Raw genomic sequence first — 19,284 nt, 5'->3', positions numbered from 1 at the left:
TGTTGTGAATTGGACTGTCCAGCAGGAAGTAGCTGAGTTCCTCCTTGCTTACCTTCTTGCAGTTCTCATTGGTGTATGAGCTTGATACCTGTTCTGCATTACAAGACTATGGAGTAGTCCTGTCAGCAGAAACTATGTCCTGGTGGACTCTGCATGTGACTGAAGGAATCTCCTCTATAACTGTGTTAATCCCCCTGTAAGAGAGTATAAGGTGAGGCAGCAATTATCTGTTGCCACCTCGTCCCAGCACGGATTAAAGATGTGCTGCACAATATATGTTAATGCCAGTACTCTGGAGTGCTCTAGAGTTATGTCCTCTTTGATCTTTACATTTAAGGAGGAAGGCACATATTACATACTTGATGAACACCAGTATAATAATGTTCCTGAAATGCTTGTAATTCTCTCTCCTTCAGAAGTCTGTTTGCAGTTCCTTTCCCCTTGCCCCAGACCCCAGATTATCAGCCTCTTTCTGACTGAGGAGTGCTGATCATGGGTATTTGAGAAGTGTGTGGTGAAGCTTCAGTGTGCAGTCTAGAGGAAGTATATTGCAAGGTACTTCGTCAGGCTGAACACCTGGTCTCCTGAGCACTCCCACTCCTTAACCTGGGACGGAAGGGGCCTAACTTGGATCCATCACATCAGTGTGCTCTTATTTCCTGGATTCCCACGCAGTAGCACAAAGCTCTGCTGATAGCATGCTGAGCCTGCCAAGTCTTGCCTTTGTACCTGGATATCTGTTTAGAGTAGAGGTGACTGATGATTTCCCTTTTGCTAATATATATTTAGTGTTTTGCATATTTAAAGTAGCGTGACCAGATGTCTCGATTTTATAGGGACAGTCCCAATTTTTGGGTCTTTTTCTTATATAGGCTCCTATTACCCCCCACTCCCTGGTCCGATTTTTCACACTTGTTGTCTGGGCACCCTAATTTAAAGCATTTCACAAACCTCTAAATAATCCTCAAACGCTGCTGTCCCCAGTTTACGGGTGGAAAAATGGAGACAGACTTATGTAAAGCCGCTGAGTCAGTGGCAGAATTGTGATTGTAGAACTCAGGTGGACTCTTAATCCCATGCTGAGTCCACTAGGCCAAAACTTTCTTGTGGCTCCACAGCACAGAGAACAATTTCAGTGGACAGGTCTTCATCTTGTTCTCTTAGTAATGATGTTGTATTCACAGATCCTATGAATGCACTGCAGAATCTAACAGGCGGCCCCCCAGCAGGAGCAGCTGGAATGGGCATGGCTTCACGAGCTCAAGGAGCACCAATGGGTGGGATAAGTGGACTTGGGCCAATGGGCCAGCAGATGAGCCTTCCAGGGCAGCAGCCTCCTGGAACCTCTGGGATGGCCCCCCATGGTATGTCTGGCGTCTCTGCAGCTACTCAACAGAGTAAGTATTCACTATGCTCTCGTCCACTGAAATTAAGTCAGTTTAGGGTTCCAGTGCAGAGCCATTTTCTAGGCTGAAAGGAAGAGAAAGTTACAGAATATTCCCTAGGTCTGTTTTTATTTCTCCTGCCAGGAGGATTGGGGATTATGGTGCATCTCACCCTTTGTCATTGATATGGGAAACACAGATTTGAATCGGGGAGCAAAGGGAGGGTTTGCCTTCAAATACCTCTATCCCCACCATAAATGTCCTCGCTGTACTTGTATGCAGTGTTATAGCTGTGTTGGTTGCAGAATATTAGAGAGACAAGGTGGGTGAGGTGATATCTTTTATTGGACCGACTCTTCTTCAGCTATTTGAAAGCTTGTCTCTCACCAACAGAAGTTGGTCCAATAAAAGTTATTACCTCGCCCACCTCGTCTCTCATGTCTATACTTAAAATTTGTGGCTTTCCACTTGCTACTTGGTTTTGGACTCATTTGCAACTGCGTTTGAGACTGAGGTGGCGTATTCTGAGCAAGAATCTGGCTCTGACTAGTAGACTCCTTCCTCTCAAAATATTTTAGTTCTTGAACATCCTTAGTGTTTTGGTTCTACCTGCCTTGCATTTTATATCACCTCATATTGTGGCCTTGTTCTGACAGATAGCTGCTGGATGAGGCTCCTTTCAGAGCCCATTCGAACAGCTCCTCCTTTGACCGAAGAGTTCTTTGTGGAACAATGTGTGAGACCTTTCCTTTCTGTTCCCCTCAGGGCATGAATGAGCCCACCCTCCTCCTCCTCTTCCTCCTCCTCCTCCCTGCGGTTCTTAAGCTGTTCAGTTAGATTGCAGAGTCGGCCAAAGAGCTGAGGCTTAGACGTAAGAGTGATGAGAAATGCCAGGATGATACGAATAACGAGCGTTGTTTAAATGTATATAATGTATACCTGGAAATGGGAGGTTATAATGGCTTTTATGCAATTGCTCCTAGCACAAATGTGGGCTATAAGGTGAGACCCCGGGGTATCTTACGTTTCTGGTCAGAAGAGTTGGTTTGAGCTCCCCAGTCTTGCCTGTCGGATGGCTGGCTAGAGGCCGGTCACGCTGTACAAACACGTTCTGACTTTCAGCCCAGCTCCAGCTGCAACAGATGGCGGCGCAGCAGCAGCAGCAGCAATTTCAGCAGCAGCAGGCTGCTTTGCAGCAGCAGCAGCAGTTCCAGGCACAGCAGTCAGCCATGCAGCAGCAGTTCCAGGTCCAGCAGCAGCAGGCGGCGGCGGCAGCAGCAGCTGCGCAGCAGCAGCAGCAGCAGCAGCAGCTGCAGGCAGCCCAGCAGCAGCAGCAGCAGCACATGCTCAAACTGCAGATGCAGCAGCAAAATCAGCAACAGGTAACGAACAGCGAAGCGGTCGCAGGGTGGGCAGCCTGCTCTCAGCCGCTTGTCAAGTGGAGCCATTCCAGAGCTCCGGCTTACCGAGCACTATTACGTGTCGGCCCTCCGCACTAAGGGATTAACATGCTTCTGCTTGTGGGTAAGGCATCATCTTGGGCTGGTCGAGTTCGTTGGCAGCAATGTGCTCTATCCGAGAGAAGACTGAGCTTTCCTAGCAAGAAAGAAGCTACGAATTTTGTGCCCTTCTTGTTTGAGTCTAAGAGTCAGGGTGATGTTTGTCCTCTTCGGAGAAGGTCAGAGATGCAGGAGGGGATGGGAGTGGACACCCGACTCTCCTCCCTCCCCCGAGTTTCCTCTAGAAATAGTAACTGTTTTGTCTCAGTTGTGTGAATTACCCATTTGTCACTTAAAAAAATATTGCGGTACAGAAATATGAGGCATGCCTAAAGATGATGTATGCAAGTAGAAGAGGTTGATGCTGTCCTGTTCTTGTGTAGGTAAATGGTGATGCTGACATTAGCTTGATGACAGTTTGGAGAAGTGTGTTGTGATCTTTTATGCCAGAGAAGCTAGAGGGCTGGGTACCTTCACCTTGAAACTCTCTGTTAGTGGTAGCAGATGACTTTGTGCCCGTCTGGAGAGGGAAATTAGAATATAAACTGCATGCAGGTGAGTTGTTTGAAGCCTGAGGCTGGCTTGACGGGTAGGCCTTTTCATTTGGGCTAAATGCTTTAACTCAGTATGATGAGTCGGTGTGCTGCCTGCAGGCCATTGGCTTTCTTTCTAATACTAAAGACACTGTTGCATTGCTGGAAACTTGAGCATCCCCGCTTTTCCTGTTTTAGATGCAGCAGCAGCAACAACAACTACAGCGAATTGCTCAAATGCAGTTACAGCAGCAGGCAGCTCAGGCTATGCAGGTGCAGCAGCAGCAGCAGCAAATACCACAGCAACAGATACAGCAGCCGCCGTCTCAGCAAGTCATGCAACAGCAGATGCAACAGATGCAGCAGCAGCAGCAGCAGCAGCAGGTTGCTCAGGCCCAACAGTCTCAGCTTCCACCACAGTCACAGCCCCAGCCCATGGTCTCTCAGGGACAGGCAATCTCAGGACAGATCCCTAGTCAGGTCATGTCTGTACCTTTTACCCAGCAGCAGTTAAAAGCCATGCAGGTAAGTGTGTTAAAGACCCAAAACAAATGGTTATGTATTCCATGAGCCTCTAGGGAAATAGAAAGTCCTCACTGATAAATAAGCCTTGTTAGTGCTAATAGCAGATATGTGAAATATTGTAACCTGTTAAGAGGTTAGCTGTTAACCTAGTGCTTGCATAACAATGCTAACCACTAACTTGTGTTGCTTTATTGCTTGCCAGCACAGCATAGTGCTTTGCTAAAATCCCAAGGTTTTGTAGCTAGTCTATGAAATCTTTTGGTATGCTGGATAGAGAAGCTAGTGTTTGAGATTCAGTTCCTTTGTTGCTGTTGGTGGGACAAGGAGATGAGTGAGATCTTGTTTTATATAGGTATAACATTACATTCTGGTGAATGCTGATTTTGCTAGAACATGAGCAAACTTAATTAAATGCCCTAATACATGTGTGTACACGTCAGCCCTCTCACGCTACTGCAGCATGAGACCCCTTTGGCATTGCTTCTGCTACTACACTGAAAGGGGTTGGAACCCCAGTGGGTGGGGAAGGTGCAACAATGACAGCCAAATCTGCCCCTGCTGACTGTATTGTTAGGGTTGAACTAGTTGGGGATGATTGTCACTTGATGCAACTTCTCTTAAAATAGCAGTTCATAGGTTGAGGATAGGGTAATTTTGATTTTTGTGATTTTCATGGTGGATCTCCTAGTATCGCTTCAGTCTGAGTCAGCTAATGCTGTTAATGGTGCAGATTTTCTTACTGTTGGCATACTGTTCAGTGCTATGGAAACTGACCTAGTGAGGGCTTAGTGAGAGTGCTGTGCATTACTAAGCAGGAGATCTAAGTTTTAATTGTGAGCTCTACTCTACTTCACCCTTGGCCTTATTGAAGGTTGGGACTTGGTAGCTAATCTAGGAGTAGCTTACATGTGTCGCACTTCTGCAACAGTTACAGAGTGATGCACAATTCTAACCAGCTGTCCCATGCAGGCATCTAATATTGTGTACTTGAGTGAAATTAACAAAGCTAATGGTTTGTCATGGCACAGTCCAAGTGGCCCTTGAGTCTGCCTGTAGGAATGCCAGTGCAGAGAAGATGCCACAAGGAAAAGTCAGTGTTAGAGGTGTAGCATTGGGGAGGCTGATTCGAAGCCAGCTGCTCGTGTTCATGAAGTGAGTCATACACTAGTCCAGTGTAAATGCATAGCCGACAGTCTTGTTTGCTCATAACTGAAGGAGTTAGTAAGATGGTTGATCTAAATGCTGTGGAAAGGTGACATCCACCCTAACCAGTTACTCCTGCTTACCCCCTTCTTTCTTCAAATATTCAAGGTAAGAGCTCAACTGGTGCAGCAGCAGCAGGCAGCGGCAGCAGTCCAAGCAGCTCAGGCCCAGGCTGCTCAGATGGGAGCTTCAGGGCAGGTAAGGGCCCATGGAGCCAGTGTCACTAGGGCAGGCCTGTAGCAAGTGCATGCTAAAACTGAGCATGGAGATGGATTTTTGGTAGCTTTCTGAGGAGGGATTTGACATCAGTTGTCCTTACGAAGGTGGTATGGGTGATTATGCACTGTTTCCCTTTTGCTGTGAGTCAGAGGCAGGATTTCATTGACACCTTCTTTGTGCATGCTTGTCCCTAGTAGGTCAGATACTGCTGCCTGGAGTGACCTAGCAGTGCACGTTAAGACTGTCTACTGTAGTCATGCGATAGGTCTAGCTGTTCCTGGAGTGTTTCACTTCTATTTCCATAACACTTTCTTAGGAGACTGCCTTGTCATATGAACTTCTCTCTGCTATGAACTGGTGACTGCTGGTCTATACTCAGATGCGATCTCCCTTCCATCTCCCAAACACAAAAGTATTAGTGGAGGTATTGACGTTCCCCCCCCCACTTTTCTCTGTTCCATCATTTCCTCTCCCCTCTCATTGAGTAAAATGGACAGTAGATATAAATAGCTCTCGTTTTGAATGTTAACTCTCAAGATAAATGGCACATGTAAATGAGTCACATATGAAGTGCTGGATGAAGGCTTATTGTCCGGTGCACAATTCAATTTTTTTTAGCTAGCAGTACGCTCTAGCGTCAGACTATGCTCCCGTATGTGCCCAGCACCAAGGCTAGATGGGGAAGACTTGGGCTTGAGTTGAACCATACTTCCCATCCTCCCTAAGGGTCTCATATAATGCTTAGTGCCTTTCATGCGTAGTCTTTTACTAACAGGGGTAAGTATAATTATGGACGTTTTTCAGGTGGGGAAACTGAGGTACGTAGGTGAAGTGACTTGTCCAGGATCAGTCAGTGGCACATTTGGGAATAGAATCCAGTTCTCCTGACTCCCTGTGCACTATGTCATGCTGCGTCCAGTGAAAAAATAATGGCCTAGACATCCTGCACCCCTTCAGTGTTTAAAGTTTGTGTGCAGTGTGAATTGTAACAATTGGTGGTTCTTCTCACCTGTATCCCTGAGGATCTGTACTAGGAATAGAGGCCTAAGATAACCCAAAGCTACTTCTCTTATTGATGCTGAAGTTCTGCAAGGCCATTACATTCTGTTTCTATACTGGGCCTTTTATATTTCTTACATTATGTTCACACCAGATGAAAGATGAGCAATGGTAAGTACAGTGGCAGTGACAAGAACCCATTCATTACAGTTTAAACATGTGCATTTAAAACTATTCTTTTTGTTTTGTTTTGTGAATAATCTCCAGGTGGGAGCTACAGGGAGTTAGGGTGGCTAGCAGGACAGCTGTCATGTTATTAATTTAGTGTTGCTGTCCAGCAAGTGGGTTGTGTTTATATGGGGGCATTCTACTTCTTGCCCTGTTAAGTGAATTTCCCCATACAGGTTGCTTAATACCACAGTGCATCTGGAAAGCTTCTGGTGATGGTGGTTGACAGCTGGTTTTGCATCACAGCTACATTACCATATGGGATATAAACTAAGGTATAACTCAGTGTCTGTCACAAATTAGGGCTGCTGAAAGCTTTCTAAACTCCACTGGCAGGTTTATTCACTAAACTCCATGTAGGTCCATACTGATACAAGGTAAATCAATTAAAATTCAATTAATTCTCTTCTGTCCAATAACTAAACATGTTTCTTGTACTTTGTGTAATAGTGTTTTATATAGTAAAATGTTTAGTTTTGAGAATATGGAAGTGTACAATGTCAATACAGTTCTGGACATCAGAGCATTGATTGGATTTTCTTGGGTTTATAAAGAACAGCTTCTTTTGGAGAGTAAATGTTACCTCCTATTACTTTTATTCCATTAACACCACTTCCTTAAAATTTTCTGTAAAGCTTCCTTGAATTCTAGATTCTATTCTGAGGAAGTTTTATTATAAGCCTACCCTATCATAACACTTGCCTCATTATATATGAGTTTTATGTCCTGTGGTTGTCAAATGGTCTGGGAGTCTGGATCAATGCTGCTATTATTATTATTTGTATTATCATAGCACCTAGGAGCACCAGTATGTTTGTGTCCTTTTCATTTAAGTCTCTGGTCAGCGTCTTTGGGTACAACTAAAATCATTCCTAAATCCTAACGTGGATGAAGTGTGGAAGCAAGAATTTGACTTTTCTCTGAAGTTGTCATAGTGATTTTGTTCACACACGAGCATTCTGCTGCTTATGTACCAACCTTTTATGAGACTGTAACTGTGCTCAGATTGAGCAGATGAATGAAGTAAGCAGTGTCCTAATGACCAGAAGCTACATAAGATTACTCTGGAAACCACACAAAGATGAATAATGACCTGAACTTAAGTTTAAAGTTTAAGCCATTCTGTTCTGCTTTAACTTATTCCAGATGCTCAGAATGCAGATTTGCTTGTTGCTCTTTGAAAGCCAAGGAGCTATCCTGGTAATCCCAATGTGATGCTAACTTGGGTATTTGGGAATTCTGAATCCTCAAACGAAGGAATCAGACTTCATCTGGAGCAAATCTGGGTTTTTTTTAAGACTCAAGTTCTTATGTCCTGACTGACTGATACTATCAAATCATGGGATTTATATCTTAGGGGAAGAATCCTTTCTTTATTCCCCTCTTCTTTTAGGATGGATTCTCTCCCTTCTCCCAAACTAATTTGTCCTGATTTTCACAGTGAGGGTATTTCAAACATAGTTTGTTTTGCCTCCAGTATCAGTTTTTCTCCAGAAGCCCCAGAGCAGGGTCACTGGAGCAGCAATGTCTTCCCATTTTTATACAATAAGTCTTGTAAATGTGGTGCTGATGTCCTGTAATTGCTTGCACAAAGCAACAGTAGTCTCTTGAACTCCTTCCCCTCCCTCACATACCAAAGGGGCAGGGGACCCTACTCGCTGGAAATATTGTAATGAACTTTTTGAACACCTGGAAAGGTAGCAAAGGGCAAATTCCTTATTCGAAGGTCATGGAATTGGTATAATTCTAACAGCATATTTCCTTCCTCTCCAGCAGCACACGCTTAAAAAAACAAACTAAACCAAAACAAACCGCCCAACAGCTGTAAGCCTTTGAATCAGAGTTTGTTCTGTTGCTTCATGGTTAGCCAGACTCCTTAACAGTGAATCTGCATCTAATTTCATTGACTCTGGAAGAGATATCTAATACACTCACTTTGGTGGTGTGGCATGAGAAACAGGACCAAGATGGTACATGCGGTTCAGCATGGCGTCCATGGGTTTTCACATACGTTACTGGACCCTCATGTGTGCACCTGTGAGTTCGTGGGATGGGTGGACTAGGCTTTGAGGGACATGTATTCTGCCAGCACTTTCCTTTTTGTTAGGGTTGTGTTGCTCCACCAGCTCTTCTGTTGACACTGTAGCTCTTCACTGCACTCTGTAGCATCCACCTGTGCTTTGTGCCAGTGCTCGGTTGTTTGCTTGTGATGGCTGTTGCATGCTGTACTTGTGCATGTGCATGTGTGTGTGGTGTCTGAAGTTCTCTCATTTGTTTACCTTCTGAAATCCTGTCTCTGACATCCCTCACTTCCTGGATGGAAAGAGACCTCATTGCTCTGATGTTGTGAACTAACAGCTGTGCTGAATTTGATGCTGGTTTTTTATCAGTTATTGCTTTCCTTTCTCAGTCTTGCTGTGTTGTAATTTAATTTTATTTATTTTAACAATTGTAAGCACATGCATTCTCTGACTCTCTAGAGACATGTTGCTGGCTGCTTCAACCCATTGACACAGAACACTAAGCAAGAATGCCCACAGTCATTCAAATAAAAGGAGACTTCTTTCACACCTGGATTAGTTAGGTCCTTCTAGCAACAATTAGTAGTGTGCAGATTAGAGAAAGGGGACTTGGAGCTCTCTATCTGTCATAGAAGTGAAAAGCAATGAAAAGGAGCTCTTCCTAATTGATATGCACAAATGTGCCAAATTCCTTGAATCCCAGTAGCAGAATGTGCCACAATATGCTAATTTTTCACTTGTTGTATCAGACTTCTGATCGATAGCACATTCTGTGTAATTACAGCATTTAAAGCAATTAAAAAAAAAAACTATAAAAAAAACTATGGTTTCTAGACCCAGCAGCCTGCAAGGAGATTTGAATGTTCTGGGACCAGGAGTAGCTCACCCCTAGGACTACTTCTAAAAATAAATCCATTCTACCACTGACCCCTGAAATCTGTCCTAAGCAGTGTTTATATTCCAGCTGATTCTTCCGAGTCCTTATAACTGAAACCAAGTAAAGAGATGAACATTCCTGAGGACAGGCTACTTTATTGAAGTTAGTACTTTAGTACTTAATTGAAGTTAGTGGCCCTGAGGGCTGTTTATTTAGCAGAAGGGATGGGTGTTCACCGAAAGGGAACTCAAACTTTAGTTTTGACCGTACGTTTCACCTATTCTGGGGATTGCAGGAGGAAGGACGGAGTATTTTATCTAAACCATAGAAGTCCTTTCTGTTGGAAGTCTCTTTTTTGGAGTCATACTGCCATAGGTTGGTTGGTTCTGAAGTCTTGTTCACTAAATCACAGGCTTCGTTGGAGGATTCTTATCAGCAGTTACTGTTGAAATGTCCGTCAATTCCATTAATGTGGAAAGATACAATGGTACAAATATTGCTGTGGGTTTCAAATCCTCAGATGAATCCATAGCATGGTAGAGGACGTCAGAAACCAAAACTTGTGACAATATATGATTGAAGAAGCTTGTATAAAGCATTCTTGATAAGTCTTAGAGCCGTTAATTCCAATATTAAATTAGAAATTCAAGATGTCAGGCAAAATTTGGGAAAACCTTTCAACCAAATTATACTTCTGTATAATTGGCCTTTTCCATATACTTGAATCTACATATCACCCCACACAATATTTAGAGTTCACTAGATGCCCTCTACAAATGGAGATATAGGGTATATGAAGCAGGGGGTTGGATCCATAAACTAGCTTATTAGGCTTATCTGGAGAAAAGTTCACTTGAGTCTCATACCGGAGGTTGCATGTGCTTCTCATCCTGCCAGTGCACTGCATTTCTTGTTTTGCGATTACTTTTGTCTGTTGTCCCTCTGTCCTCAAAGATGATCACCGCAACTATGGCCAGAGGTGGGATGCAAATAAGACCACGGTTCCCGCCTACCACCGCTGTATCTGCCACGCCTCCAAGCTCCATTCCTTTGGGCGGACAGCAAATGCCACAGGTATTTACTGAGTCAAAGTGCATTGTGTCAGGAATTGTACAAGGCATTCAGTACTTGGGTTATATTTAGTGCTCATCAAATTAAAAGAAGTTCACTTTTATCTTCATCAAAATACTACGTTCAGATAATTGCTCTTAGCCACTCGTAGTGTTGGGCTGTATTTTTTTAGCAGGACTGTCCAAAGTGTACCCTTCTCCCTTAAATGGAAGCTTTTTGAGAGCTTGAGGTATTGAATAAAGCTTTGAAAAAGTAACACAGTTCACATTATTTGAATGTTTAAAAATTCCATGTTCATATCTGGTTCAGGTCTCAAATGAATCAAATTTTCTGGTCTCTGCTTAATCTTTGCACATATCACAAAACCACTGCATGGCTAGTCTTTGCTCAGGAGAGGCCCCAGGACTCACATATGAAGTGTCATGGGCCAGGAGTGCAGGGCATTGGCTGAGTTGTGTTGGGAATCTTGCCTGACACCTCCCCATGCTATGCATTGCTCTAGCTAGTGTTAGTTCCTCTTTCATGAACAATAAGCTTGGCCAATTTCAGTTTGAGTTGATGATTAGGACATGGTGCAGGAGGTATGGAGCCAAATGAAATGTCCCTGAACTGAAGAAAAAAATGTTACTACTTTAAGCTCCTAATAAAGCTGCAAATTATGAACAATCTTTGAATAAAATAAAACAACACATGATTATGCACCCAAATTACAGTTCTGGATTTCTGCTGCATTTCCTACCCCTCTTTCACTCAGGAAATTGTCCATGTTCTGCCAGTCCTTTCAAAAATATGAAGCAGGAGTCAGCATAGCTGCACTTTGTCTGTGGACCTACCTCAGTGAAAAGGCTGACAGGGCCCTATTCCACATTTGGAAATGTGTTGGATCAGAATATGCCACAGGTTCTGGGTCTATTACAGGAGTGGGTGGGTGAGGTTCTGTGGTCCCTTCTGATCCCTAAGTGTGAGTCTATTATACCTGCCATAACAGAACAGGCCCAGCACTAGCTTTTCTCGCATTTGTATTTCACTTGCGCGGTATGTGCCATCTCAGGAATGAACTGGGAAAACTAGAAGGAAGCAGAAAAGGAGTTTAGTGCCCCTCTACTTATTAGCATTGCCACAATAACAAAGTCCCTCCTCAGCTCTATGAATTGGTTATGAAATCCTCATGCACTACTGTTCTGTAGTGCTCAGCCCTGGGTGAATCTTTTGATTTAAAGCTATCTCATGCCGTGACAGTGACGTGGAGATCAACTCTTCCTGCTGCTCATCCCAGTGCTTGATTGGCTTTGCATGTATAATGAGGGACTCCCTGGGCCTCATGAGCTGCATGTCTTATATGTTCACACTGTCACCTTCACAGCTCATACCTGCCCAGCAGCTCCAGTTTCCATATTGCTTTCTCCTGTTAATGGATGACAAAAGACTTCTGCCATCCTCCCAGTATTGTGTTTTGAGTTTCTTTTGCTAGCAGGCCTTGGAGCTCTGGGAGTATCTGAGATCATAAATCCTGAGTCCTTTGCACGGTGTGTTTATTGCTGCTGAAGTGTAGCACTTAGTAGCTACACTTAGTGTTAAAGTAAGGTGTTGGCTAAAGTGGCATGTGCGGCAGAAAGAGGCAGTGGCCAGAAATACACCACAGGCTCTGGCATATTTATTCAATGCCATTTTTTTCTGGTTGGAACTGGAAAATTCTTTTAATCCTGCTAATTATTCTGTAGTTGGAATTACTTGAGTCAAAGAAGAATTTCCGTAGGCAATGCTACACTGCTAGCCCTGAGTCTCTCATCCATCCAGTCTGTCAGTCCAGCTGCCTGTTCTGTATATTGACCTCTTAGTGCTGTTGTACCAGTGGTTGTTGGGAAGCCTTAACTCTTGACATCAAATGAATTAAGTGCAGATTGTAAGAGTCAATTTCATGAAAATTATGTCCTGTAATATTGGAAAACTGGGGAATCGTAGGCCAGTGAAAGAGGGAAATGTGCACATGTGGCACCAGTTGGAATGAAAATAGCTCCTGGAAAATGTAGTGGGATGAATGGACCATCAGTTAGCAGGGGATGGGAAGAATGTTTTAAAAACTAAATTGACTTGGGTAGGTGTTTGAGTAGCTCAAGACCCACAGTGTGAGTTTTTAAGTAAAACCAGTCCCCCAAAATTCAATTCAGATTGCAGAGAAATATATAGTTCTGCTTGTCCCGTGGATGCTGTGGTTTTGGTCTGTACCCTAGAGAAATGCTTGAATAATGTTGTTTGTTGGATGTGTCGCCATTATCTTGTCTTCAGACATGTTTCTGCTGGGTAGAGCAGCAGTAGAAAATAGCTTATGGCTAGGGCTGTTGATTCATCACAGTTAACTCATGCGATTAACTCAAAAAAATTAATCACAATTTAAAAAATTAATTGCAATTAATCACACTGTTAAACAATAGAATACCAATTGAAATGTATTAAATATTTTTGGATTTTTTCTACATTTTCAAATATATTGATTTCAATTACAACACAGAATACAAAGTGTACACTGCTTACTTTATATAATTTTGATTACAAATATTTGCACTGTGATAAACGATAAACAAAAAATAGTATTTTTCAATTCACCTCATACAAGTACTGTAGTACAATCTCTTTATTGTGAAAGTGTAACTCACAAATGTAGATTTTTTTTGTTACATAACTTCACTCAAAAACAAAACAATCTAAAACTTCAGAGCCTACAAGTCCACTAATGCTGATGCTTGTTTAAAATTAAAAAAAAAGTATTAATTAAATTTGTGACTGAACTCCTTGGGGGAGAATTGTATGTCTCCTGTTCTGTTTTACCCGCATTCTGCCATATAGTTCATGTTATAGCAGTCTTGGATGATGACCCAGCACTTGTTTGTTTTAAGAACATTCTCACAGCAGATTTGACAAAATGCAAAGAAGGTACCAGTGTGAGATTTCTAAAGATAGCTACAGCACTCGACCCAAGGTTTAAGAATCTGAAGTGCCGTCCAAAATCTGAGAGGGACAAGGTATGGCACATGCTTTCAGAAGTCTTAAAAGAGCAACACTCAGATGCAGAACTACAGAACCTGAACCACAAAAAAAGAAAATCAACCTTCTGCTGGTGGCATCTGACTCAAAAGATGAAAATGAACGTGCGTCAGTCCATTCTGCTTTGGATCGTTACCGAGCAGAAACCATCATCGATGCATGTCCTCTGGAATGGTGGTTGAAGCATTAAGGGACATACGAATCTTTAGCGCATCTAGCACATAAATATCTTGCGACGTCAGCTACAATAGTGCCATGAGAATGCCTGTTCTCACTTTCAGGTGATATCGTAAACAAGAAGCGGGCAGCATTATCTCCTGCAAATTGTAACCAAACTTGTTTGTCTGAGCAATTGGCTGAAATAAGACTGAGTGGACTTGTAGGCGCTAAAGTTTTACATTGTTTTATTTTTGAATGCAGTTAGTTGTTTGTACATAGTTCTACGTATGTAAGTTGAACTTTCATGACAGAGAGATTGCACTAAGTACTTGTATTAGGTGAATTTAAAAATGCTATTTTTGTTTTTTATAGTGCAAATAAATATAAAATGAGCATTGTACACTTTGTATTCTGTGTTGTAATTGAAATCAATATATTTGAAAATGTAGAAAACATCCCAAAATATTTAAATATGGTATTCTGTTATTGTTTAATAGCACGATTAATCATGATTAATTTTTTTAATCGCTTGACAGCCCTACTTATGGCTGTAGCTGGTTATTGGTAGTCTGCGTAAGTCTATCTACTTGATCTCAATAATTGAAAGATCAATTTGGTGATGGTGCTAAATTTAAGAAACTTGGTGTCATATTTGATAACACCTTTTCCAAGAAAGGACCAAATATGGGCTTGGTATAAAAATATTGGGTGTCCAGGCTGTGCTTTCGATTTATCCTACATGACAGAAGAGCAGCATGTGCCCCTGTCACCACAAGACTTGATTGTCTCTTTGCAGAGTAGCTTCTGGATCTTGCTAAGAATGCAGCTGCACTGTTAATTGCTGGTAGGGCTTAGGACTCAACAATTTCATGGCTATTGAACTTGCCACCAAATTCAGAACTGAGTTCCATTTTTTTTAAACTTTAATCTAAAAAAAGTTGGTCTTCTAGCCCTTGTGACTGAAGTGCTATGAAGCATGAACTGAATGTCAGTGGGGTCTCGCTAAGTCTAAAACAATAACCAAGAGGAGTGAGCTTCCCTATTTACCTCATTTGGGTTGACTCTGAAGCCTACTGATGGTAATTTAAATGTCAGATTAAATAGTTCTTTTCTATTTTAATAATGTTTAGCCGAGTGTTTCTGCTAAAATAAGAGCCAGTGTACTAATCCCAAATTGTCTGCTACATATTCTTTGGTGTCAAAATCTCCAGCTTCCCCTTCTGATCTGCTACAATCTCCAGTAGCCTTGACTGCTACAATGCCCTTATGAAATGTTGGTACAAAAATTTTGAGCACACTGGAAATACAGGAATAAAGTAAAACTGAATGTAATATCAAATTAATAGACTGGATACAGATCCAACTGCAAATATGAAAACCTGTTTGTTAAGCTTATTGTTTCTGCAGAATTTTCAGTCTTGCCACCAAAGCAGGGGCCCTTGGTGACAAACTTAAATCCAGCTTGCTACAGGGTATACAGGGTTTTGTTCACTGGCTTAAGCATTAAAAAAATATAAGTATTGTTAGGTAACTGATTGCTAGAGTTTTCCTTTAGGTCAAAAGTATTTTTACTACTTGGTGAGATTCCCTTAAAGAACATGGCAGGATTATGTGCAACAGCGGGTAGCTTGGATTTGCTGGAGTCTTGCTGGGTGCAAACTGTCAAAACCTAAAGTTCAATTGAGCTGGACTTCACAGAGCTAGTCTGAGCCAGTTGTAAAGATCATATCCTGGAAACTGAGGTTTTGTTTATTGTGTAATCTAATCCTACTCCCTGGGAATAGTGCAGTGTAGGAGTCAGAAGAGTACAAATGTATAAGATGGCCTCTGGTAGGGGAAGATTCGTGAAGCACCAAAGCAGCCTTGGGAAAGGAAGTAGTGAGATAAGTAAAACTTTGGTGGGGATGGACTGAAGAGGTCGGTGCTCAGCACAAGCCTGACCTGCATCTCCTAGTACTCTGCCAAAAAGGAGGCAGGAGCTTGTTATACAGGAGGTCAGACTAGAAGACGGCCTTGGAATATATGAAACTGTCATAACCACACTGAGTGTCAAGCACCTGACTGCAGCCTCCCCACTTGACTCCTGCAGGGGGTGCAGGCTGGTTTTAAAAGAGGGAACGTGCTCTGTGGATACTCATACCCAGTGGTGAGCTGGAGCCAGTTTGCACCGGTTCACGCGAACCGGTTGTTAAATTTTGAAGCCGGTTTAGAACCGGTTTTAAAGGGGTGGGCAAACTGCGGCTCGCGTCCTGCCTGAGCTCTCGGCTGCGGAGGCTCCTCTGTGAATTTTTACTCACCCGGTGGCACTCTGAGCCTTCGGTGGCGGGTCCTTCACTCGCTTTGGGCCTTCGGCGGCACTTCGGTGGCAGGTCCTTCAGTGCCGCCGAAGACCCGGAGCGACTGAAGGACGTGCCACCAAAGACTCGTAGCGACTGAAGGAACCGGTTCTTCAGCTTCTGGCAACTCATCACTGCTCATACCTTGTGGGAATGGGTAGTGCTATGAAAGGAAACAGGATATAAGCATTAATTTAGTTTGCTATTGTGTAGTAGGGGCACTGTACAGTGTGTATTCAATCTTTTAAAGAGAAGGATCCCATACATTGAAGATGAGGGTCTGGTCCTGAGCTAGGAGCACTGCAGATGCAGTCCTTTGCTCTTCAACAGCTCACGCTATTTGATGTGCTCTGAAGGGATACATGCCAAGAAGAGAGGACCTGTGCACTGGGGCAGACTAGGAGTTAAAGCAGGGGGAACTCTCTGAAACGTTTTTCTTCTTCCTCCACTTGAGCTCTTGGGGCACAAAAGTTCCATGGGAGGCAGAATTACACCATTTAATTCCAAGCATCATTCTTCAGCTGCTGGGAAGAGAGCGACTGGCAAATATTCCCCTCCCATGAAAACCAGTGAGCACAGCTTATTATGGAGAAAAGCATCTGGAAAGAGAAGTCTTGAAACCATGTATTAAAGTCATGGGGGAGTGGGTGGGAAAGGAATGGTGTTACCGAAAGTAGAAATGAGACCATAACATGTTACATTGCCATGAACCTTAAGCTATACCTTAGTGGATGATCAACTAGAGCAGGGATTCTCAAACTTTTGTACTGGTGACCCCTTTCACATAGCAAGCCTCTGAGTATTCTCCCCCTCCATCAATTGAAAAAACTTTTTAATATATTGAACACCATTATAAATTCTGGAAGCAAAGTGGGGTTTGGGGTGGAGGCTGATAGCTCGCGACCCCCTGAGGGGTCCCGATCCCGTTTGAGAACCCCTGAACTAGAGTGTCTGTTGGTTCAGAGAGGCCCTGGATTTCAATCTAGCTAGATCATTTGGGTTCATTTCTTTTTCTTGCCTAGAATCTCAGTCCCTTCAGTTTTGCTCTTGTCTTTTCTCTGCTATTTTGCTGTGCCCTGTCTGTTGGCCGAGGGGGGCACTCTACTAAAATCTGACTCACTGGAACACCACATGTAGGATTATAGTAACCTGCACGTTATGGCTCATTGTAAGCAGCATAAGCGGTAGAAGAGAATGTAGAGGACAGCCAGTTAGTAAAAGTTTAACTCTTCCTGTACCCTTAAGATGTGTTGTTCCAGGCCAAGGATACCTTGTGATTCTCTGGGTGCATAGGGTAGATCATGCCATGCTTCCTATGTTTGCTGCGTTCATTATGGCCTGTGACAGTAGTGGGCTGGCTCTGAATTAGTGAGGAAAAGGAGCAAATCTACAGAGCACCTGAAGTGTTTGGAAAGTAGAATGATCTGGAGGATGGTGTGGATTGCACCCTCAGCAAGTTTGCAGATGACACTAAACTGGGAGGAGAGGTAGATACACTGGAGGGTAGGGATAGGATACAGAGGGACCTAGACAAATTAGAGGATTGGGCCAAAAGAAATCTGATGAGGTTCAACAAGGACAAGTGCAGAGTCCTGCCCTTAGGACGGAAGAATCCCATGCACCGCGACAGACTAGGGACCGAATGGCTCGGCAGCAGTTCTGCAAAAAAGGACCTAGGGGTTACAGTGGACGAGAAGCTGGATATGAGTCAACAGTGTGCCCTTGTTGCCAAGAAGGCCAATGGCATTTTGGGATGTATAAGTAGGGGCATTGCCAGCAGCCCCACACTTCAAGAAGGATGTGGAAAAATTAGAAAACGTCCAGCGGAGGGCAACAAAAATGATTAGGTGACTGAATCACATGACTTATGAGGAGAGGCTGAGGGAACTGGGATTGTTTAGTCTGCAGAAGAGAAGAATGAGGGGGGATTTGATAGCTGCTTTCAACTACCTGAAAGGGGGTTCCAAAGAGGATGGACCTAGACTGTTCTCAGTGGTAGCTGATGACAGAACAAGGAGTAATGGTCTCAAGTTGCAGTGGGGGAGGTTTAGGTTGGATAGTAGGAAAAACTTTTTCACTAGGAGGGTGGTGAAACATTGGAATGCGTGACCTAGGGAGGTGGTGGAATCTCCTTCCTTAGATATTTTTACGGTCAGGCTTGACAAAGCCCTGGCTGGGATGATTTAGTTGGGGATTGGTCCTGCTTTGAGCAGGGGGTTGGACTAGATGACCTCCTGAGGTCCCTTCCAACCCTGATATTCTATGATTCTGTGAAAGGAATTTTTGTGCTCTTTGCTTTCCATATGGTAGAAATTAAGTTGGCTGATTATCAAGATCCCATTAGAAGACTCATGGTAAATTCATGGGATACTGTGATGTCATGAGGTGCTGTCTTGTAGACTAGCTCAAATCACCTTTGTTTATCTGAGTTAACACCACAAAATTATAGGAATAAGTTGTTTTATTTCAATCCGCATCCCTTAATTTTATCTCTTTGATCGCAAGTTGAAGAATAAACTTTATTGTACACAGAATTTCTCCTCTGAAGGGTTGTAGATTTGAAATCATTGTGGCTTCTTAGAAGACTCTCCCCAGCTTGAGCTTTCTGTCCTTTGGGTTTATGCAACCCCATCCAATCTCTAAAACCAAAATAACTTCCCCTTTCCTCACCCCATCCCAACCACTTGAAAACTTTTCTGGCTCCTCCAGGCTTTCCAATTTGAATATCAAGAGTCTTATATTTCACTCTCCATACATTGTCCTTTCCTTCCCCCTCCTCCTAAAGAAAAGTGATTTGGATGTAGTAGCCAAAAAATAAGAAAAGGGTTTGAAGAATATAAATTGAAAGCAAAAATAAGGAAGGGTTCTTTCACCGTGGTCATAAATTCTCAAGCCAGTCCTCCATGACCTTGTTTATTGTAGTTATAATAAAGGAAATGATAGTTCAGATGAAACACTTGCTATTGTAATCTAAGAAGGAGGAACTCAATAACTGACTCCAAAATAATGCTCATTTTTTGGAGTTTTACCTGTTAGTTAAATCTTGGTGTGAAACATTTCCCCTGAGTACCTCAAGAAAGAAATGCGAGGTACTGGCAGTGATCTCTTTATGGAGGAGTTTAGGAAACTAACACTTTCTGTTTCTTATAGAGTCCAGAGGCTGCTCTTCTCCATAGCCAAAGCCTTT

General features: G+C 43.0%; 1 protein-coding gene across 5 annotated transcripts in view; it reads left to right on the top strand.

Annotated features, from left to right (window-relative positions):
• Positions 1-19,284, top strand: part of MED15 (mediator complex subunit 15) — a 42,132-nt gene that overhangs the window by 15,121 nt on the left and 7,727 nt on the right. For 2 of the 5 annotated variants that reach the window (XM_077835058.1, XM_077835057.1), the window contains exons 5-9: positions 1,185-1,397; positions 2,508-2,767; positions 3,616-3,942; positions 5,254-5,343; positions 10,444-10,563. In XM_077835058.1, coding sequence (XP_077691184.1) covers positions 1,185-1,397; positions 2,508-2,767; positions 3,616-3,942; positions 5,254-5,343; positions 10,444-10,563 — 1,010 coding nt within the window. The remainder of the gene's footprint in view (positions 1-1,184; positions 1,398-2,507; positions 2,768-3,615; positions 3,943-5,253; positions 5,344-10,443; positions 10,564-19,284) is intronic. The other 3 variants (XM_077835060.1, XM_077835059.1, XM_077835061.1) reach the window with 3 other exon arrangements.

This window comes from Eretmochelys imbricata, chromosome 15, assembly GCF_965152235.1.
Source record: "Eretmochelys imbricata isolate rEreImb1 chromosome 15, rEreImb1.hap1, whole genome shotgun sequence".
Classification (NCBI taxonomy): domain Eukaryota; kingdom Metazoa; phylum Chordata; order Testudines; family Cheloniidae; genus Eretmochelys; species Eretmochelys imbricata.
Note: the sequence above shows the minus strand (reverse complement) of the source record. Positions and strands in the feature narration are given on the sequence as shown.